At 40.1% G+C, this 23,100-nt stretch overlaps 1 protein-coding gene across 1 annotated transcript in view; it reads left to right on the top strand.

The window, feature by feature from the left end:
• LAMB1 (laminin subunit beta 1) overlaps positions 1 to 23,100 on the top strand; it is a 74,652-nt gene that overhangs the window by 16,707 nt on the left and 34,845 nt on the right. The window contains exons 8-20 of the mRNA XM_058297162.1: positions 2,376 to 2,578; positions 3,666 to 3,786; positions 5,007 to 5,195; positions 5,464 to 5,643; positions 5,801 to 5,913; positions 7,292 to 7,371; positions 16,628 to 16,763; positions 17,089 to 17,247; positions 18,116 to 18,243; positions 18,430 to 18,553; positions 18,961 to 19,165; positions 19,808 to 19,951; positions 20,157 to 20,388. Coding sequence (XP_058153145.1) covers positions 2,376 to 2,578; positions 3,666 to 3,786; positions 5,007 to 5,195; positions 5,464 to 5,643; positions 5,801 to 5,913; positions 7,292 to 7,371; positions 16,628 to 16,763; positions 17,089 to 17,247; positions 18,116 to 18,243; positions 18,430 to 18,553; positions 18,961 to 19,165; positions 19,808 to 19,951; positions 20,157 to 20,388 — 2,014 coding nt within the window. The remainder of the gene's footprint in view (positions 1 to 2,375; positions 2,579 to 3,665; positions 3,787 to 5,006; positions 5,196 to 5,463; positions 5,644 to 5,800; positions 5,914 to 7,291; positions 7,372 to 16,627; positions 16,764 to 17,088; positions 17,248 to 18,115; positions 18,244 to 18,429; positions 18,554 to 18,960; positions 19,166 to 19,807; positions 19,952 to 20,156; positions 20,389 to 23,100) is intronic.

Here is a 23,100-nt window from a genome sequence, read left to right as displayed (position 1 = left end):
AAGTCAGCTTCCTCACTTAATAACTTTTTATGTGGCCCAGACTGTCTCTAATCCATAATTTACCATCCATTCTATTGTAAAACATATATTTGATGGTGTGCCCAGCCCTGTGCCAATTTCCGAGTAAGTTCTATAAGGCCTGCCTTCCACGTTCTCCAAATCCATTTGGAGGAAGTGTCCACACAGACCTCCTGACAAGTACCTTCCGGTTCTCTTAAAGGACTCCCTGTCTGTTCCTTTTTGGGTAGACTTTGTAGGACTTGGGGAATGTGTTGCCAACATAATTGTCTTTTATTGCTGGATGGCATCAGAAAACCTATCTCCTTGTTGTTGTTTTTTAAGATGTATTTATTTATTTATTTTCCCCCTTCCCCTCCTCCTCTCCTGCTGTTTTTGCTGTCTGTGTTGTCTTCTTATTTTCACTCCTCTAGGATTCACCGGGATTTGATCCTGGAGACCTCTGATGGGGAGAGAGGTTCCCTGTCAATTGCGCCACCTCAGTTCCGGGTCCCTGCTGCACTTCACCTTGTCTCTCCCTTTGTCTCTCTCTTGATGCATCATCATCTTGCTGCGTGACTCACTTCACGGGCATTTGTGCGGGCACTGGCTCACCACACGGGCCCTCGCACAGGCACTGGCTTGCTGTGCGGGCACGTTTTCTCTTCTTTTTCACCAGGAGGCCCCACAGATCGAACCCAGGTCCTCCCATATGGTAGGCAGAAGCTCTATCACTTCAGCCACATCCACTTCCCAGAAACACTATTTCTATTAAGGAAACATCCATTTTAGTTGATCACGCTTTTGATTTACTTTGAAATCAAGGAAACAATATTTATGGTTTTCCCTATTGTTGAGACCTCTGAAACTCACTTCAAAAGTAATTTGCCTCTGAGAACAGTAGTCAAGGTGAGGCTTAGTTGTTATTTGAACTGTCATTAAACCTGGTAGGATAGAGTGGGGGGAGTTTATTTGCTCTTCTGAGGGCTTCCACAAAGATCAGTTCAAGAGTTTCTAAATACTCCAGCTGCTCTTCAAGTTTGGTTGTTTGGCCTCTTGTCAATAGACGCTTGTGCTCATTTTGTGCAGGAGGATTTGTGCAGGAGGAAACGTTGGCATTCATAAATTCCACTCAGCTAAATAGTACCACAGTTTCTCTGTTCTTTTTCACAAAGTGCCCAAGTTTAATGCATGAACTTTCCCTTTCAACCCACAGCCATTCTCTATAGTCTCCTTTGTAAGCTATGTGTACATTATAAGTCTCTAAAATTGTATTTGGGCTTTGAAAGTAACTAGTAGACTGGGCTGCCACCCTGTTGTCTTTTAAGTTACCAGAACACATCAACACGACTGATGGTAAAGATTAGAAGCAATTTCCTGCTACAGAGCTAAATGAGAGGACAGATGGACTAATCAGTCTTTGGGGATCCACTTAAGCAAGAGCAATTTAATAATTAATAAAATTGGTAATTAATAAAACACCAGTAGAGAAGATTGAATGGATCTTGGTTTATCAAATTACTATAGAATGTGTTTGATAGCTCAGCCTCTGTAATAAGCCTAGGTCTATAGACCCAGATAGGAGAAGGAAAAACAAGACAAGAGAAATTGATTTTCAAGTAACTTAATATTTAGGAAAAAATAACGTACCTCAACATCCTATTGCTAAGCTCCTTTATCCATATGCCACTATATTATATCAGTAAATGTAGAAACATTTTGTAAAACTGGGGTGAAAAAATTGTCCGTTGAAATGTTTATAAACACTTGATGTGCTCTCTTTCCCTTGTTATGCTATATTATTAAATTTGTTTTACTAACTTGGATTTCCTTGTAGTGGTGGGAAATTTCAGATGGTACTGTATTTGCCACTCCAAAGATAGATACAACAACATGTATTCTTTTCTAACTCTTGTTTTATAATGATGAGAATTAGAATGACTTCATTAAACCCTTTCCCACCTAAATGGAATTTTCTGATTTCAAGAGTGAAATGAACTTTTCTGGGAACAAGATTGTATTGCAATAGTTTAGCTTGCTGTATGCCAATGGATTCCAACAATCATGCAACTGTGTTTTGATCATTTCTCCACTTCCATCCTTCCCCCTAAAACATAGTCTGCAAACAAAACCATCACAGGGTAGATGCTTTGATTAAACTGCTGAGGAAATAGCCTCTCCTTCTGCCAAGAAGTATTAAGTAATGTTACAGCCCTAAGCTTTACTGAGGGTCATTGAAAGCATACAAGGAGTTGGTGTATTTCTCCTTAAGCCATTTTCATTTGTTACACCTTTCCATACAGGGAAATGATGTATATTTGCAAAAAAAATTCTTACTTGTTTGACCAAACTTTTCATCTTCTTGGTGAACTTCGTAGATCTATTAAAAATCACCAACTTGAGAATCAAGTTTGTCAAACTGCATACTTTGGGAGATAATCTTTTGGATTCCAGAATGGAAATCAGAGAAAAGTACTATTATGCAGTTTATGATATGGTGGTTCGAGGAAACTGCTTCTGTTATGGCCATGCCAGTGAATGTGCCCCTGTGGATGGATTCAGTGAAGAAGTGGAAGGAATGGTAAGGAAGTACTCCCAAGGCTTTCTCCTTTATATAGGTGATTCGAAAAAGCAAACCGAAACTAGTCAGTCTGATCTTCAACATTTTAGGGGGTTGATTTTTCCAAATTTACATTTAGTCTTTTGTACCATTACTGGTGGCTGATTATTGATTTTTGTTGTTGTTTCTTTGAAAATGAAAGTGTAAGGACTGCTTATTTCACGATCACTGTCTTAATATTTGGAATTTGTTGCTACTAGTGGCTGCTAAAGTAGGTATTTTAGTCAATAAGGATTAAAAGTTGTTTAAATGGCCATTGAGTCTGTCTTTATGCTAGAGATTATGAAAAACCACAAGCATTCCATTCTTTATGCCAGAAGGCATAAATTGACCTTTAAAAGGAGGTGGTGGACCGAATTTATTCAGGTGGGTCAGGGGTTTTAATTCAGCATGTCTTGGCATGACACAATGCAAAATAGTACATCATGGGTTTTCATAAAGCAAATTAACTTCAATCTTTCTCTGAGAGTCATGTTTCTTAAAGGGAAAAATTAAATGTTATAAATGGTTTTTTTTTTAGAGTTAGTTGGTGGTTTGTTGTTTTTTTTCTTGAAATGTTCCTGAAATCAAAACAATAAAATAAAAGAAACAAACAAAAGAACTCTTTGTTATATGGCATAGCTGTCAAACTTGAAGTAATATAAGTTGATTCTCATCTGCTGTGTATGCGTTTAGTTTTACCGTATAACTTTTGCAGCCTTCTATTGTGTGTATATATATGTTAACTCTTAGGTAACTAGTTTGTTTTAAAAAATTCTTAAGTAACTCATTTTGTCTATTTTTTTCTTAGATTATGCAATAAAATATTAGTTGAGCATCAGTTTTATATTAAGAACTATTCTAGAGACAGGAGTCATAGCCATAAAGAAGATAGATAAGACTCAGTGGGATGGGGGAAGAGGCCAAAGGAAAAACAGACCAAAAACATCTTCACTCTTGTGAACTAGAGATTAGTATGAAAAGGGGTTTGTTTTCCATTGATCATGGAGAAAATCTGGACATTATTATATCTCTTACTTCGCTTTTTCTTGTTTTTATGACTTTCAAGGTACACGGACACTGCATGTGCAGGCATAACACCAAGGGCTTAAACTGTGAGCAGTGCATGGATTTCTACCATGACCTACCTTGGAGACCTGCTGAAGGGCGAAATAGCAATGCCTGTAAAAGTAAGTCTTAGGAGAATCATTTAGGACCCCAGGATCCACTTTCTGGCTAGAGGCACTACAAAAATTGCACCATTTTGCACAGGGAAGAAAAGTTACGGGCGTTTTCTCAGCTTTACCCTGATACTCCTAGGAGGCCAACAATATCCCTTCAGTTAAATTACTAAATTTGTATTTACTGAGCAGCAACTATGTGTTCTGGGCACTTTGGCAGATATAGAAGACTGAGCCACTGTCCCTAACATTGTCCCTGTTTTTAAGGCAAGGTGACCATGAGAGAAAATGAAAGAAAAATATGGCATGGGAGATCATTATGGTTTAAGGACCATGGAATAGACTGTAGACTTGTGTGTTTTGTTTCCAGACCAGCTCAGCTGTGGCCTCTGACATATTTCCATCCATCCTTCTTGGTGGTATTCTCTGGACAGAGGTATACTTTGAAACACTGTCACACTGTCATTCCCCTTCTCTGCCCCCACTGAGCCCCTGAGAAGAAGGACTGTTCTAGAAGTTCAGAAACCAATGTGAGGGCTGGAGTGGTCAAGTCTTTCTTAGGGGGTAGGTCCTAGCTGGCCCTAGATAAACAACTCAGGCTGTCCAGGTAAAAATATTAGAGGGAGAGGAAGGAGTTCTCATAAGAGCAGATGAAGCATCAAGGACATTCTTGTGCCTACCACACAGGATATGCTGGGGAATGATTCAGAGGTTTAAACTCAACCAATGTGTGAGGCAGTGTTTGGTGAGGCACAGTAGTAGATAAGATACAGTCCTTCTGCAGAATATTCTATTGTAATGGGGAGGGGAATCAAACCTTCACACCACGTTCCTCAAAGCTGGGGGCCCAAGCCGGATTTCCCAGGCATGTATTGTCCAGAAAGTTCTTTGGAATAATATGTATGAATACAGACTCACCCTGAGTGGGACGCAGAGGGCGTCCTCCATGGACTGGCAGTCCTCTTTCTGTCTGTTCTCTGCCAAAAAGGGCAGATGGCTGTCATTACTTAGTACATTTCACATTGTTAAGGTTTCCAGTATGATTTAGGGTTTAAACTGATGTCATGAATAGATGTGTCCTCTTTGACCCTGAGTCCCTTTTGTTAATTGCCTTTTTTTTTCAGGAACTCTGTCCCTCATTTTAAAAATGAGCTCCATTCCTCCCAACCCCACCCTCACATTGGCAAATAGATTTAAAAAGACTTCTTGATGTCGGTCTTGTCATACAGAGTGTAACTGCAATGAACATTCCAGCTCATGCCACTTTGACATGGCTGTTTACTTGGCAACTGGAAATGTCAGTGGAGGAGTGTGTGACAATTGCCAGCATAACACAATGGGGCGCAGCTGTGAGCAGTGCAAACCGTTCTACTACCAGCACCCAGAAAGGGACGTCCGAGATCCCAATATCTGTGAACGTACGTTGGGGAATGTCACTGAATAGGTTGGGACCTCTTCAGGTTCTTTCAAACTGAATAGGCTGGTAGTTGACATCCTTTTCTAAGAGTTTATAACATAAGCATCAAAACCAGCACTCATTTTAATTGTTATGTAGGATGCTGGGTGTGGAATTAACTTTGTCATCATAGCCTTCTTTAGTCTATTTTTGTCAGATTTGGAGGGGTGGAAGGGACGTGTGTTTATACAAGCATATGCATTATGTTTTCTGGTGTTTTTTGTTCTCAGAATGTACCTGTAACCCAGCTGGTTCTTATAATGAGGGAATTTGTGACAGTTACACTGATTTTTCGGCTGGTCTCATTGCTGGTCAGTGTCGGTGTAAATTACATGTGGAAGGAGAACATTGTGATGTTTGCAAAGAAGGCTTCTATGACTTAAATGCTGAAGATCCGTTTGGTTGTAAATGTAAGTACATTTTTGCTAAACAGTTTGGGGGAGATACATATATTAAATGACTTTATGTCCTCGTCTATAAATCCCCTTTTACTTTGTAATTCTAAATCTAAACTACTTTGGACTCAGTTGGTTTGTATCTCTTGCCTTCTTTTTGTCTTTAATCAAGCTTGTGCTTGCAATCCTCTGGGAACAATTCCTGGAGGGAATCCGTGTGATTCCGAGACCGGTTACTGCTACTGCAAGCGTCTGGTGACAGGACAGCATTGTGACCAGTGTCTGGTAGGTCAATCGCAATTACATGGGACAGGTAGTTTGTGAACCTGACATGATTTATAATAGAGAATGTTTTTGCCACTGCAGATTCTACTATCACCCTTAGGTGTAAATGTTAACTGACATGAAAAGACAATTCACAAAAGAGGAATAACTAACAATAACTTGATGAGATGTTCACCATCACTGTTGGTCTTTTGCTATGGATTTAATGATCATGATTAATAGTAGGATAAAATGAGGGGTAGTATCTATATGCTGCTGGTGGAAATATAAAAGTTCATATTTTGTGCAAAGCATTTTGGTGATATGTACCAGAAGCCTTTAGAAATGTTCATACCCTTTGACCTAGTAATCCCACTTCTGGGATTCTATCCTAATGAAATAATGAGATAATTAGACAAAGATGTATTCACCAAAAGACTCATTGCATCTTTTATTAATCATAGCAAAAGACTTGGAAGCAACAGTGGGAAAATAGTTAAGGAAATTTTGGGGCTTCTATACACTGTGATATTTGGTTGCCATTGAAAACGACAATATGAGGAAATACTTACGAAATTATGGGGAAGAACACAGGATATGAATAGTATCTTGAGTATGTATGAAATAAATGCATCAAGAAAAAATCTGGAAAGATATATTCTGGGTGGAGTAATTATGGGATAATTTAAACAAATCTATTTTTTATAACATAATCTTGTATTGCTTTTATAATTTAGAGAAATTATGCCTCAAATTATGTTTTATATGTATTTGCTTGTATATAACCTTAGAGTAGATTTCTGGGTGTCTGATTAAAATTGGTGAACCTGGTTTCAATCTCCTCATTAGGAAAAATGTCTTTGTTGAGGTACAAAGAGATCCTTTCCCCTATATATAGTCTGTTCCATTTTTTTATATTTCATGTTTAAGCTCCTGAGACTTGGCAGTCTCCTCACCTTTCAGTTGTGAGAATAATCCTAGCTTTGTGCCTTGTTTCCACATAGATGAATCCTCGAGGGGCTTTTCTTAAGGGGTTTATGACAGGCTGAACTGAGGGAAAATTTAAAGTCTGCCAAGATTTGCCAAAACTTTCTTTCTGTGAGAGTAATTCTAATGATGAGAGTCAGCTTCCTTACTGTTTGCTCAAATTAATTATTGTATGAAGGCTATTGCTGAGAAAATAAAACACTGTGACCTGGCATTATGTGACTAGCTGACCTCAGTGACGCACAGTTTAGGTTTCTTTATTTCAGAATAATCATTCCCTCTGTTGGCTTGTGCTTCCCAGTAGAAATGAGTGTTTGGTGGAGTAATCAAAACATGCCATAACTTGTTTCTTGCTGAGTCTATTGTATAATTACAGGAACCCACCTTTAGATATTTAATATTTTGTTTGCAGCCAGAGCATTGGGGTTTAAGCAATGATCTGGATGGATGTCGACCTTGTGACTGTGACATTGGGGGAGCATTAAACAATAAGTAAGTGGATCTTCATTTACACTCTTTCATTTTCCCCATGGAAGGCCAGAGGAAAGTCTCTGGGAGAAGGATGGCATTCATTTGTCTCTCAGGGAGATGTTCAAAGTACATTCATCTTTGGTTAGAATTCCAGATGATCACTTTTACCTGTGATCCCAATGTTTTAAAAAGTTCATCCATTTTGAGAATTTGCTTTGAAACCTTCTACTATTTCTTTGTTTTTAATATTGTTCTTACTGGTTATTATACTTTTACTTTTTAGTATTTTTTTAAAGACTTAAAACAGTTCAGAAAGGTATGGAGTAAAAGTGTTCCTTCTCCCGCCATCCCTCCTCCAAGTTCCACTGCCCGGAAGTACACCTATTAATAGTTTCTTTTGTCTCTTTAGAAATTAATAATAGTGCTCAATATAGTCAGTAGTGTTCAGGAAGTTTCTTTATTTCTTTTTAAATAACAGATTAGATTTTATTTTTTAAAATAGACCAATACAAAGTAAAAACCAAATCATAGCCCACAATTTCCCCACTTAGCTGTACTGGCATTTTTTGAAAATCAAAGTAATATGAATACATACTGTGCTGCAACTTGCCCTTTTTGTCTGGAATCATTTTTCATAGCAACATGTGTTCATATACCTCTTTAATAGCTTTTTGGTATTCTATTGTGTGAAAATGCCATGATTTTATTTTTTTCCAGTGTTTTTCCTTTTAAAAATGTTGCAGTGAAGTCAAAGTACATGTGCATTTTTTATTTTGACAAAGAATGTCCGATTGTTTTCGAGGTCATTGTGCCTGTTTATTTTCCTACCACTGGTTATAAAGAACCTTTCTACATCCCTACTAGCAGTTAGTATCTTCAAGCATTGCTTTTTTTTTTTTTAAACAATCTAAGAAATGGAATATGGACTCTCATTTTGATGTGTGTGGATTATATTTTCATTTTTTTCTTTTATCCAAGTTCCAAGTCCATTAATGAAAATTATATATAATACTGTCATTACTTCAATATGTTAGTATTCTTTGAGTGGATGAAATAGGAGACTGGCGAAAATTATTATCCATGCCATTTGCTAAGATATTAAATTTGTGAGAGTTGAGTTACCCACCCTTGAGTCAAAGAGAATTTTGGCCACTGTTACTGGAGCAGAGTTGGAACATCTGGTAAAGTTAGTATAAGTGACTGCTGAGAGAATAGACAGATGTTTCCTTGTAGCCTTGAATTGTCCCTGAGAGAACACACTGGATTCATTGAGCAAGCTTCACATACTCAAAATTTGTCTCTCTCATAAGATTATTTCCCAACATCATAGCAGTCTGCTTGGAAGGAATGAGATTTTAGGCAACAGCAACATGTCCTGTTCGGCTTCTTTATTTGTGTTTGTTCTGTTCCAGATGGTGGAATAGACTCAATATAGCATGGAGCCTCTGAAACTCCAGTGTGAATTTCTGTTCTTAGAAAACCTCCAGAGGGCAAGAGGCTAAGATAATCCATTTAAGCAGGGAAGAAAGACACACAGTTAGCCTGCTCACAGGATCACTTCCCTGACTTTCTTTTGTGACTCCCAGAAATTGTGTTGATTCTTTTAGTAATTGATTCTTCTATTCAAAGCTGTCATCTCTCTAAAAAACCCTTCTCGATGAGATGAAAGTGGCATACATGACTCTCCAAATTAAGTAATAAACACAGCAATGGCCTGTGCTCCTTTACTCTAAATGATTCTTGTTGCTAACACTCCCTACCTCCTTATCTTTACTCCATCCACTCTTCCTACCTCTCTCTCTACTTTGCACAACCCCCAGTCTGCCCTTTGATTTCTCCCACAAGGATTTATTAGAATGCATTCACCAAGAGAATTTGCAAACATAGAATCTTTAGTAAAGATTTTCAAAGCAGGCAATCATCTGATCTTTCTAGCATGACTGAGGAAACACCCTATGTTTTGGCAGCATTTGGTGGGGGCAATAAAGTCTTCGAAGAATCCTTCTAATCCAAGAGACTCTACTGTATTTTATGGTGACCCTTTCCAAAGTTGTTTTCCCCAAAGAGGAATTTGTCTTGGAGTCTTTTAGGGGTGATAAAGATCAGGTTGCCTGAAGCACTAAATCTAATAGGAGAATGCTGGGTACATAGATGGCATCTAGGAAAGATTTGCTGAATGGTTGATTCACTGCAACATTCATAAATATCTTTCATTTGATGGTGTCACTGGCCTGTGACTTAGATACACACTTAAATATTGCGTAAATGTTGATTGAATAAAAGAATTTGGGAAACTAAAGGTTAAGATGTCAACTAATTTACACTCCTTAGAAAAGGTGATCCCAAAATGTGATCCCAAATGGTCCTTAGTTACTTTAGTCAGGACATAATTGGGTGTAAAAATCATTCAAAGTGGAAAAAGGTTTCAAATGTTTTGTATAATGAGCTGGATGGATTTTTGAGAGTAAAATAAAATTTTAAAAAGTAATTTATTTTGTTGCTGGTTAGTCTGAACTTTCAAAAAACGAAGTAAGACCTAATGAATTTAAATAATGTAATTCAAACTAGGTTAGCAAAATTTTGCCTTGTCTATAGCACACTTTAAAGACTAAGAATTAGTGGCAATAGTTGCTATGTAATTGCTCCATGTAAATATTTTAGAACATTGAAAAATATTAACATTGCTACAGCTTCCTTCAAAATTATTTTATCAGACAGGACTTTCATATCTGGTTTCAAACCCACTACTTTTTGAAGACTTCTACTTCTTAGACTTAAGCTCCCAACCCTTCCTTGATGGTTCATCAACACTTTACTTCTCCATCTCTTTTAGCACCCATTTTATTCTTCCTTATCTTCTAGTTGCTTGTATAAATTGCTTCTGCTTGAATGAGGATTGTCTTATTTCATCTCCCTTTGCATCCAGCACAGTGGGCCTTGTAGGTGTGCATTAGGTGAGTGAATGAAGCTTACTACACTTGGAAACCAGAGCAAAAGATAATAGATATTTTCACCAATGTATTGTATGATTATATTGTTTCTAATCCTTTGTTAATTACTATACAGATGAGAATAAAGGGATTATAGAACATAGCTCCTACTTGCAGGAAAGAGTCAAACCTAGAAAAAAATGGATGGTACTTCTAGTCAGTGTGGAGCCAACTCTCATTTGTAATCAGAATTGTGGAGCAATATCAGCATTGAACACAGTGGTTGATTATTGTGCATGATGCTTTTTATTCTTTAACAGTTTTTCTGCCTAAATCCTTATAATAGAGAAACATTGCGATTTTGCAGTGTTTTCCTTATTTAAATATACTAGAATTTTCCTTCCAATACAGTTCTTAAGAGTTGCTAATCTTTATAAAACAAAACACATTTTAAAGACATAAGCTTTACCTGGCTAATGGGGAGAATAGGTCCCTGTTAGTCTTCTATTGCTGCCCTAACAATTTACCACAATTATTGACTTAAAACAACACAAATTTACTATCTTACGGTTTTGTAGGTCAGACAACTGACACAGCTCTCCCCAGACTAATGCCAAGGTGTTGGCAGGGCTGCATTCCTTTCTAGAGGCTCTACAGGAGAATCTGTTTCCTGCTCACTTGAGTTGTTGGCAGAATTCAGTTCACTGCAGTTGTAGGACTGACGTTCCTGGTTTTTTGCTGGCTATAAGCCAAGGGCCTTTCCTAGCTTCCAGAGGCGACCGTGTTCTTTGACTCCTGGTTTGTCCCTCCTCCTTCAGTGCTGGCCACAGCAGGTTGAGTCCTTCTCCTCTTGCATCTCTCTGACCCACTTTTCTGACTGTTCTTCCACTTTGAAGGATGGATATGATTAGAAGCTCTACCACAACCACCACCCCCAGGCCATCCTGGATCAACTCCCATCTCAAGATCCTTAACCTTAATCACACCTGCAAAGCACCCTTTGCCATATAAGGTAACACACTGTTAGGCTCCAGGGACAGGATGTGGACACCTTTGGGGTCTATTATTCTGCCTACCACAGGGCCTTTGTCATTATTCTACCTTATTGATTCAGTGAATTGAATCTGTGTCTAGTCATAGGGAAACTTATGGAGACAACATAGACGATTGTAAAGGACACTGTTTCTATCAGAGGCAATTTTTATTTGAACCCAAGATAAGAGTAGTTATGGGTAACTAATCTTTGTGTCACTGTGGCAGAAGTGGAATTGAGCTTGATTGAAAGGTGGGTGGGGGTTTGAAAGGTGAAGTAGGTGGCCAGGAGGACTTCCAGGTGAGAGGGAAGATGGGTAGAGTACAAAACAGGAAGTCCCCATTTCAGGGGACTCTCATTCCCAGGTCCCTGGTTCCTTCTGTGGACCAGTTATCGCTATTGTGTTCATTTTCCCCATGCTTTATGAGTTAACTTTCTCTAATCCTGTCTATGCCACGACCCTAGTCTGCTTTTCAAAAATTTCTGTAATAACCCCTTGTCTCCACAGAAACCTCTCCTTGAGCTTGGCTTTCTGGCAGCATCTCTGCTCTGTCCCTCCACTGCCTCTGCTTCTGTCATTCCTGTCCTCTGTCTGCCTTCAGAATCCTCTCCCACCTCAGGGCCGCCTCTTCCATGAAGGCTCCCTCAGCCTCCTCATTCAGGTGAATAGAGGCTCCCATACTCCCTGGAGGCTTTACTTGTAGCTCCATATGGTCTTCATTTTGATTTGTTGTATAAGCCAGTTGCTTGATTGTTCATCTTCCTATTTGATTATAAGTTCTTTAGGACAGGGACTATTTCTTACCATTTCTCTTTCTCCACATCATTTAGCTAGAAATTATGGATTTACCAAATAATTGATGCAAAAGAAAATTGACAGTGGAGTAAAATGTGAGGATATTGACACCAGGAAGCACAACTTCCAGGACGAGTATTTGCTCAGTAAATATTAAAGAGAATGAGGAGTAGTGTGGCTTGTCTGAAAGCCAAGGGTTTGTATTTCAAACACAAATAAGGAGAAGCAGTTGCTTTCACAGGATGGGTAATGGAAGCTGCTAAAGACCAGGCAGAGGCATCATGACTTGATATAATAGGTAAGAAGAAACAGTTGTGGGGTTTGCGGTCATGATGAGAGTGTGGTGCTTTGGGAAGATTGATCTGGCTGTGATGAGTAGGATGGACTAAGCAAAGGAGAGAGGAGAGGTCGAAAGGTCAGTTTAGGAGGTTGCTAGAGTAACAGATATGGGATAATGACATTGGGCTACTATAGCAGTGACAATGGAAGGAAACTAAGTTGAGGAACATTTTCAAAGAATAAGACTTGGATATGGGGAAGAAAGGAAAGGGAGGTTTATTCTCACAGTAGGAGGAGAATTTAAAATCTGAAATAGCATTGTTGAGGATAAGAATCCAATTTAAGAGGCACGGAGACATTTGGGACAAGAAGGATAGAGATGAAGCTGGGCAAACCATGGAAATGTCCCATTGAGAGCTGGAATCAGCACCAGAGTACCACCGAGGAGTCAGTGCTGGGAGCTGTAGGTGTGAGGATCAACCTGCATGGGGGCAGGTAAAGCCACAGGAATGAATTCACTACAGGAGTAAGTGTTGAATTGGAGCCATGCCTATCGTTGACAGCAGTTCACGTGTGTAGACACAAAGAGATGTGTGATTGCCAGGGCTGATAATTCGGGGAATTCCTTGCACATGATCAGCTTCTCATGGGGTTGTTTCTTGTTAAGACCAAGAAAAGGCAGCTTCAGGAGTCTGCCGGATATCTTTATCCGCCCCCTCCACTTGCTTGTTCTCTAGTGATATCACGTGAAGGATCTGTTGTTTTCTTCTTTGGTTCATGTTTTGGACATTTGTTCCCTTAGTAAACATCTGCTAAAGAGGAAAGAAGGATTTTTCTTTTGTCTATATGATGTAATGTCGACTGAATTTCTGGAAATGGCTTTTGTTGGTGAACTCTGCCAAAAGAGGCATAGAGCCTAATTGGAACAAGCTTTCTTCTCCTGGGAATTGGCTATGATATTTTAGGAATTTATATTCGTGTAGGATAATTGCCACTTCAGCAATAGCCAGGAAGAGGACCTTAGCTGCTTGGGACATTTTCAATAAGCCTCTGAGTATCAATTATTTTTGTGAGTTATAACTACCCTCAAGTACTTGCTTTATTTTTATTTTTTGTCTTTATTCATTTTTTAATATTACATTCAAAAAATATGAGGTCCAATATACCCCGCACCCTCCTCACCCCACTACTCCCCCCATAGCAACATTATCCTCCATCATCATGAGACATTCGTTGCATTTGGTGAATATATCTCTGAGCATCGCTGCACCTCATGGTCAATGGTCCACATCATAGCCCACACTCTCCCACGTTCCATCCAGTGGGCCATGGGAGGACCTACAATGTCCGGTAATTGTCTCTACAGCACCACCCAGGACAACTCCAAGTCCTGAAAATGCCTCCACATCTCATCTCCTCCTCCCATTCCCCACACCCAGCAGCCACCATGGCCACTTTCTCAACACCAATGCCACATTTTCTTCTATTACTAATCACAGTAGTTCATGAATAGAATATCAATAAGTCCACTCTAATCCATATTCTATTTCTCCATCCTGTGGACCCTGGATTGGTTGTGTCCACTCCACATCTGTGTCAAGAGGGGGCTTAGATTCCACATGGATGCTGGATGCAATCCTCCTGCTTTCAGTTGTAGGCACTCTTGGCTCCATGGTGTGGTGGTTGACCTTCTTCAACTCCATGTTAGCTGAGTGGGGTAAGTCCAACAAACCAGAGTGTAGGAGCTGAAGTCTGTTGAGGCTCAGAGCCTGGCTATCATGTGGTCAGTCCAGAGATTCAGATCCCCTGGGTATATATTAGACCTTAGCACCAACTACAATTCTGGTAAAGTAACAGGAAGGGCTTGTGAAAAGAGATCACATCTGAGTCCAGTTCCATCACACAGAAACACCAACTCCAAAGAAGGGCCAACTGACATGGCACTGAACTCCATCTGCCATGCCCATAAAACCTGTGGGTCTCTAGCCATCAGAAGAACCAATACCTGGGGTTATATCTACTTTATCTGTCTCTGGGACTCTGCTCAGTTGCGCATAAGGGCAACCCCTCTGATAACCTCCCAGCTCTTTTTTAGAGACTCATAGCCATATAAACTCATTTGTCCTTTCCATTTCCCCCTTGATTTAGGTCAAAAAGCATTTTTAACTCCTGTTATTATATGTAGACAGAGATATTCCACTGGTCCGAGTTGACCCGTTTATTCTAGGTCATTTTCTAGTTACATCATCAGCTGGTAGGTAGTAATCCCTCAGCACCTGGGAGGCTCATGCCTGGGAGTCATGTCCCACACTGGGGGGAAGGCAACAAATTTACATGCTGAGTTTGGCTTTGAGACTGGCCACATTTGAGCAACACGGAGCCTCTCAGGAGGTAACTCTTAGGCACACTGCTGCTCTAGGCCTTGTTCTTATTTCAGGTGCATAGGCTCACAGGCATAGTCATTAGTATCAGGGGCTCATTGTTGGACCTTCCTTCTTTTTTGGTCTTTGCCGTTGCACTTGGGGGATTGTTGCTGTTCCTTTAGGGACTGTGATAGAGCTCCCCTGGCTAGGAACTCAGCACTCCTTCAGTTGTTGTTTTTAATTGTTTCCACTACGAAAATATCCAAACATTTTTACGTACCCTGGATATATGCCCTGTAGAACTCCCTGCCAACCATGTGTCCCGTCAATAATATCCCACACCAGTATTCCTCTGCTGCCATTGTTGAACCTCTCTGTGATCCAAAACTTCCTGAAAAGTGAATCCCAATATATTGCCAGGTTCCCTTAATAGTAAAATAGAATATAGCGATGAGTTTAAAGGTTAGATATAGAATACATATTAATTTAGAAAAATTCTACATCCTATCTTTTTCTTTTTTCTAATCATTAAACTTATCTTCACAAGAGTTTTAGATCAAAGTAATTCATATATACAATATACAGTACTCCCACATATCCAGCATAAAACCTTTTCCCTTCCACAGCAGTAATCTTTTAACATATTCATACCATATTTATGAAACTGATGTACAGATATTGAGACAATAGCTTTCAAACAAGGTAACATTTGTGTTTACATTGTGGTTTATATTTTAGACTATACAATTTTCTAGATTTTAGTTATCTTATTTTTATATTATGATTTACATTTTAGCCTATCAGCCCCTATATATTTTTGGTGTAATTTTACATGTCTTATATCCATCCTTGCGTACTCTTGTGAAACACTTCTATTGCCCACACAGTTACATTGGTTCCATCTATTCAATACCTATTTCCCCCTCCCCTTAGGGCCCACAGTGACAGTCAATCTTCATTTCTTGAAGAGCCATGTTCAGAGATACTTGCAACAGTGTTGAGGGCTTGACATGCTCAACTGCCCTAATGCCCTGGGAGCCACCATTTCTCTTGAAGTACTTGGTTTAAAATTGAACTTTGGGAATGGATTTGGGAAATGACGATTCCAAACCATATTTTGACTTTAATGAAGTAAAAATGGATGCATGTAATTTGGTTTTACCTTGCAACAAGTTCATGATACTGAGGGAAAAACAAACGCAAAGCTGTGTATCCTTGATACACAGGTTGAGATCAAAATGAATACATTATAATCTATCCAGAGAACTTTATTACCTAAAATGGTAAGGAATAACAATAATAAATTAAAAGAAAAAAAAGAAAAGTTGTATTTACATTAAATCTCCCATTTTTCTTGTTTTTTTTTTCTGAATACATATCCTTCACAAATTTTTTGCTCAACCAGTGTGTATCGAGTGTATTTTGTGTGCAGTTCTGGGCCAGTCCCCATGATGGGGAGGGGGGGATGGATGACAACTGAGATGATATGGCACAATCTAGGCCCTTGAGGAGTTTAGACTAGTAAGGGATTATAAAGGTTGATATACAATTATACTACAAGGGGGTTGGCTATTTCTGTGTGAGGCCCAGGAGAAAGGGTTACAGTTGGAAATAAGACAAAAAAATACAAGACATCAAAGCAAGAAAGTTTTGCTGTCTACAGAAGACCGCAGTGTGGATGGAGCAGAATGAAGCGATGGCTGGGATTATTTCTTAGGTCATATCTCCTTCAGAAAATAAGTACAGGGGAAAAATAAGAAAATTCTATGTGAATGTTTCCTTCCTTGTAATGTTTAATTGCAAAGACAGAGCTGCCTTCAGTAAATGGATTTGTGCATGTGGTGAGCACAGCTGAGCTGGCTCCTTTTTCTTCCAGCTGCTCTGCAGAGTCAGGCCAGTGCTGGTGTCGCCCCCACATAATAGGACGTCAGTGCAACGAGATAGAATCTGGTTATTACTTTACCACCTTGGATCACTACATCTATGAAGCAGAAGGCGGCAGTTTGGGACCTGTAAGTAAGGAAGTACTTGGTGGTACTTGGCAAGTTGGTAAAGCAGTATTTGGGGGGCAGTAATGGCATATGTGTGCTTTGTAAAGAGGCCATTTAAGAAGTATTTTGTAGTTCCTGTCAGTAGACATGAAATGGTCAGGATCATGCCTTCTTGGAAAACAGTCAAACTGATCTAGACTTTGGCACACTCACTAATCAGGCATTTGGTTTGTAAGAAGTAAAATTCTTCCATTTTTCTCTCTACTTGTGTCCAAAGTTGTTGTTGAACTAGCATCATCGATGTGTAGATGGGGCTATCTTCAGTTATCTCTTGCTGTGTCCTCAGGGGGTCAGCATAGTGGAACGGCAGTATATCCAAGACTGGACTCCCTCCTGGACCGGAACAGGCTTCGTCCGAGTGCCTGAAGGGGCTTATTTGGAGTTTTTCATTGACAACATACCCTATTCCATGGAGTACGACATCCTGATACGCTATGAGCCACAGGTGAAGAAACCCCTCAGTGGACGGTCAAGGAGGGTTTTGGTAGAAGAACTTTATTTCTAATGGGCACTACGTTTTGGTGAAATTTGCAACTTGAATCAGAATAGATCAACCTCTGACTTTCTCTCCTCCTCCCTGGGAGTTATAATGTACATATTTCTTGAATTCCATTCCACAAACTTTTAGTCACCTCTTGCTAGGCACTCATCTGAGCTGAGGACTGAGGTGGTAGTGAACAGATATGACCCTGTCCTTCTCATGGACTGCACCCCCAGGGACAGACACTTACCCCTGCCCTCCCCTGTGGGAGGAGGAACAAGGTGGGCTGCAACTATGAGGTAGAAATGTGCTAGAAAATGGAGAGGTTTGCACCAGCTGCTCTGGGCTGAGGGTGGCCAAGAAGATGCATATGGAATAGGAGCTAGGCTTGAAAGGGTAGTGGGATAAACTGACACTGAGATGAAAAGGAATCTAGCATGCGCAGAGGAGAGGAGAATGTTTTGAGAGTGGTGCTCATAGGTAAGGGAGATGGTTGGAGATGTTAGGGAAAAATTATAGAATCAGTAAAGGAATTTGACTCTATGAACAGGAAGCTGTTGAAGGGTTTAAGCAGGGGATTATCCTTTTCTGAGCTGTGCCATAATATGGCATTGGGGAGTGGACAGAAGAGCAGTTGGGAGGCTGTTTCAGAGAAGGGATTAAAGCTTGAGCTGGGGCGGCAGCAGCAGAAATGGTAGAGAGAGAAGGGGAAAGCACCCAAGAGTTTTCCATTTAAACTTAGCAAATGATCGATTCAGAGAATTCCATAGAAACAGAAGGGCTGCAGTAGGTAGGTTAATGCAGATGGTCCTTTGGTGGTTTTCTATTCTAGCTACCCGACCATTGGGAGAAAGCTGTCATCACAGTGCAGCGACCTGGAAAGATCCCTGCCAGCAGCCGATGTGGTAACACGGTTCCCGATGATGACAACCAGGTGGTGTCATTATCACCTGGCTCGAGGTCAGTGCAGCTCAGCAGAACTCATTTGCAAATTAACTTTTTTGTTTGCCTTGTGAGTTGTAGATGACCATGACCACTTCAGAGCCAGACATTGACTTTCTTCTTTGCAATTATCTAAATTATCAATATATAGCCTTTCCCACCCCCCTCATTCTTAAAGGTGGTTGTTCTGTTTTGTCTTGGCAGGTACATTGTCCTTCCCCGTCCCGTGTGCTTTGAGAAGGGTGTGAATTATACAGTGAGGCTAGCGCTGTCCCAGTACACCTCATCCGACAGTGATGTGGAGAGTCCCTACACGCTTATCGATTCGGTAGGTGCAAGGTCGTTCCCCACAGTGCAGGAAAGGCTGGGCACACAGCACTCCCCGCTTCCTCACCGTGTTCTGTTGAGGAGTCAGCATTGAGAGGCTGAGCAGAATCATTCTTTTTTGCCTCAGAAGCCACTGAGGCTTATTTATTTTAATAACACCACCCTAGGAAAAAGATTTATTCAAGTCGAGCCCTTCCAGAAATGTGTGAAAAGCTTTGAAAAAGAAAAATTGACATCTCTGTTCTGGCAAGAGTATTTAATAATGCGTAAGTTTTCACTTTGTTTAATGAGTCTAGTTTTCTCTTTTCAACTATCAAAGAAAACAGTTTGGGGTTTTATGTGTTTATTTGCTTCAGTAGGTGATATGGGACACTAGAAGAACATTCTGGTGTTCTTGTCTCTTCACAGCTTGTTCTCATGCCATACTGTAAATCACTGGACATCTTCACCGTTGGAGGGTCAGGAGATGGGCCAATCACAAACAGTGCCTGGGAAACTTTTCAGAGATACCGATGTCTGGAAAACAGCAGAAGCGTTGTGAAAACTCCAATGACAGATGTTTGTAGAAACATAATCTTTAGCATTTCTTCCTTGATACACAAAACAGGCCTGGGTAAGTCTTACTTAGGAGCCACTGCTGCTTTCTGCCTCTTTGTTCTGGAAAGCCCACGTATTCTTGGCACCACAAGGAATGCATGCTGTCTAGTTATGTGCTAGGCAACCAACACAGAAGCAGTCGTGTCTCAGCTACAGTTTGTCTTAATCTTTTCAAATAATATTTTAGCAGAGTGTCATTGAAATTAGAATTGATTTTCAAGAAATATGTAAATTATAGGTGACTAGGGGGGAATGTCCATGAGAACATAGCATTTCCATAGGCAAGGGGGGAAGTTGGGATGAAATTAGAGGAGCATCAAATAACCAAAATTTGGTTTTCTTTGAAAGGTCAGACCAGTCCCCAAAGGTCACTGGGCTTTTGTCTAACATCCTATGATATTTGAGCTTTGATGACATTGAGAGAAAAACCTTAGTGATCACCTGTATAGAAAAAAATGCTCCTTATCTCTAACCCAGTCTCCTGTTTCTTCTTCCCCACTCCTCATAGGGATGATATTTTAAATTAGAATTCTGAATAAGCCAAAGTAGTAAAGGAGAAAGAAGCAGGGAGTGCGCAAGGCAAGGGAGCAGACCAGTCAGAAGCAGGTGTGATGTGCTGCGCTCATTCCCCTTGGGGGGTTCTCTCTTTGCCCTACAGCTTGTGAATGTGACCCTCAGGGTTCCTTAAGTTCTGTCTGTGACCCCAGCGGAGGACAGTGCCAGTGCCGGCTGAATGTGGTTGGAAGAACCTGCGACAGATGTGCTCCTGGCACTTTTGGCTTTGGGCCCAGTGGATGCAAATGTAAGTTGATCAGAGCAGTGTAATGTATGCATTTAGAATGAACTGAGAGATGTGGGTTCCATCTTTCCAAGACCTAATGTTTCAGTCTTGAAACTGATCACATAATCCCACCAAAATTGATGGAGAAGTGGGTGCTTGTGAAAGGGTTTTTTTCGCCTGTTCACTGAGCTTCTCAACGTGGTTGCTTGGTTGCCTTTCTCTTCAGCTTGCGAGTGCCATCTGCAAGGAGCCGTCAATGCCTTCTGCGACCCCATCACGGGCCAGTGCCACTGTTTCCAGGGAGTGTACACTCGGCAGTGTGACCGGTGCTTACCCGGGTACTGGGGCTTCCCGAGCTGTCAGCCCTGCCAGTGCAATGGCCACGCCGATGACTGCGACTCCGTGACAGGGGAATGCTTGAGCTGCCAGGACTATACCACGGGTCATAACTGTGAAAGGTACCTGGGCTCTGCTTCTGGAAGTTAAAGAGACTGAGACAGTCCTTGGCTGTGCAAACAGCATCTTTGTACAACCACAGAATTAATCTCTGCTAGGCTCCAGATGTTTCTTTCATTTCTGACCACCTCAGAATTTTCTAGGACTTTTTTCATTTATTCACTAAATACCAGTAGGTCCTTGTTTTACGTGACCAGTACTTTCCAAGATCCTTTGTGTACGTTGAAAAATCATGCTTATAATAGCAAACCCCATTATTTACAAGTATTTCTTATACAAACATACCTACCACACATTTTTTAATAAATAAAGCACTCTAATAAAAGTAAACAAAATTAATCACAGAAATAATTTTGAAAAAATTTTTTTCTGCCTTTCCTTTTTTTGATTGCCAATCATGTAACCTGAGTTTGCATGTATTACGTTTGCATGAAACAAGGTCTTACTGTACTTAGTTAACACTGTCTACATACCAGACACAGCTCTTGTGCTGGGGATATGGCAGAGAACAAAACTCACATGAAGGGAGCAGATGTGGGCTCAAGCCATTGAAGTGCCCACCTCCCACATGCGAGGTCCTGGGTTCGGTTCTCAGTGCCTCCTGAAAAAATCAAAAACAAACAGGAAAACAACTCAGGGAAGCCAGTGTGGCTCAGTAGTTCAGTGCTGGCTTCTCATATATGAGGTCCTGGGTTCTATCCCTGGCCCCCAGTACCTAAAAAAAGAAAAAAACCTGACATGAATATCTACCCTGTTGAAGCTTCATTCTGGGGATCACTACATATCCGTTTAAAAGTCATACCTCTGCCTCAGCAGATTCTGGCTGTGGATGTGAGTTGTGAAATGTTAATGCCTAATATGGGTCAAAGTAGAAACCAAATCCACATGAAATTAGTCATTTTAAATAGCTTTGTTTTTCAAAACATTTTATGCAACTATAGTTTCTAGGAAACCATATAAAGTGCAAAAGAAGTTCTTTTCTCTAGTTGGCAATGTTACTTGAATAGTGATGATGGCTGTATAACCCTGCACTAGGTGTAGTAAGAATCAAATAGAGAATGCGCCTTCAGCACTGTGACAGTCTAGCCCAGTAGATAAGAGTCTAGATGAAAAAGTGACATGCACACTTATATTGTTCATTACTAATTCAGAAATGCAGACATACTGTTCAAAGATACTTTTGAGGAGTTAATGGTCTCCACCTCTCCATGTCAACAAATTTTATCTCCTCTAATACCAGATCCTTGTATGTAATGAGATCATTTCAGTAAGTACTTCAGCCAGTGCAAAAGTTGTACATCAGGTGGGAGAGAAATCATTAGTGAAGACTGAATCAGCAGTTAACTTTGGGCATGAAGCTGTGTTTGGGAGCAAACATGTGGCTCTTAGCTCTGTTCTAGAGTAGTATGCAAGAATTTGGAGGTTCCACTGACTGTTTTTAATAAACATTCCTTCCAAACCCCCAATTGTATTATAAGAAGATAAAAGGGAAATAGTATGAGTGATTTTAAGGAGGAAATGAATAAATTGGCATCATTTTGTTTTCATCCATAAGTTTCTCATTGTTCTTTCAATGGGAGGTGGAGCCAAAAAGACAGAAAAATCAGATTTCAAAGAACAGAGGGGGATGAGGCAGTAAAGTAGAAGGTGGCCATCAGCCATGCTGATTCTAAATTGGTCACACCGTGAACTGTACTTGAAAGAACATCCTGTGAGCATGGCTGGATTGGTATTTGTGACTGCCTTTTTTTTAATGTTTTTTAATTTATTTTTTATTGTCTTTTTCCTAAAAGATAAATAGAACACATAAAACGTTACAATAAAAAACATAAAAGGTTCCCATATACCCACTCCCCACTGTCCCCCTCTCCTCCCACATCAACATCCCCTTTCATCAGCAAGGCACATTCATTACATTTGGTGAATACATCCTGGAGCACTGCCACACTGCATGGACTGTAGTTTACATTTTAGTTTACACTCTTCCCCAGATCATCCAGTGGGCCATGGCAGGATATACAATGTCCTGCATCTGTCCCTGCAATATCATTCAGGACAACTCCAAGTCCCGAAAACGCCCCATATCACACCTCTTCCTCCTCCCTGCTCTCTCAGCAACTCCCGTGGCCACCATCTCCACATCAGTAATACAATTTCTTCCATTGCTAGAGTGTGACTGCCATTTTGAAATTTTTATTTGTAAAGGTTTTGATTTCTTACAGGAGCATAAGAAAGGGTAGGGGGAGAAAAAAAGATTTTTAGCCTGGGATTCGGATAACAAAACTTGATTAATGTATTTGGAATTCTGCTGCTGAGTTTGAGCAAATTCCTCATCATTCTTTTCCTCATTCCAAGATGAACAGAGTGTGAATTTGAAAAAGAAACTCTAGAATCAGATTGTTCCCAAGAGGGAAGTGTAGGACAGGCAGGAAATGAAGACTAGATTTCTATCATGATGCATCTGGATTTATTTCACCTAAAAAAACCTCAGAAAACTTTCTCAGAAATAATTGTACGAAATTGCTTCATCACTCCGTATTTCCTCAGTGCATACTTAGGGAACATTTCTTGTATTAAATCTTAGAACTGTTAATAGTCTCTTAGTGCTAATTTTGAACTAATAGGTTATTTCTGAACATATTTCCCCATTTAGTTCTTCATGTTTCCTTTCATATTAAAAAATACTATCTTGGTGAAAAGAATTAAAAAAGAAA

The sequence above is a fragment of the Dasypus novemcinctus genome, chromosome 5, assembly GCF_030445035.2.
Source record: "Dasypus novemcinctus isolate mDasNov1 chromosome 5, mDasNov1.1.hap2, whole genome shotgun sequence".
Lineage (NCBI taxonomy): Eukaryota > Metazoa > Chordata > Mammalia > Cingulata > Dasypodidae > Dasypus > Dasypus novemcinctus.
Note: the sequence above shows the minus strand (reverse complement) of the source record. Positions and strands in the feature narration are given on the sequence as shown.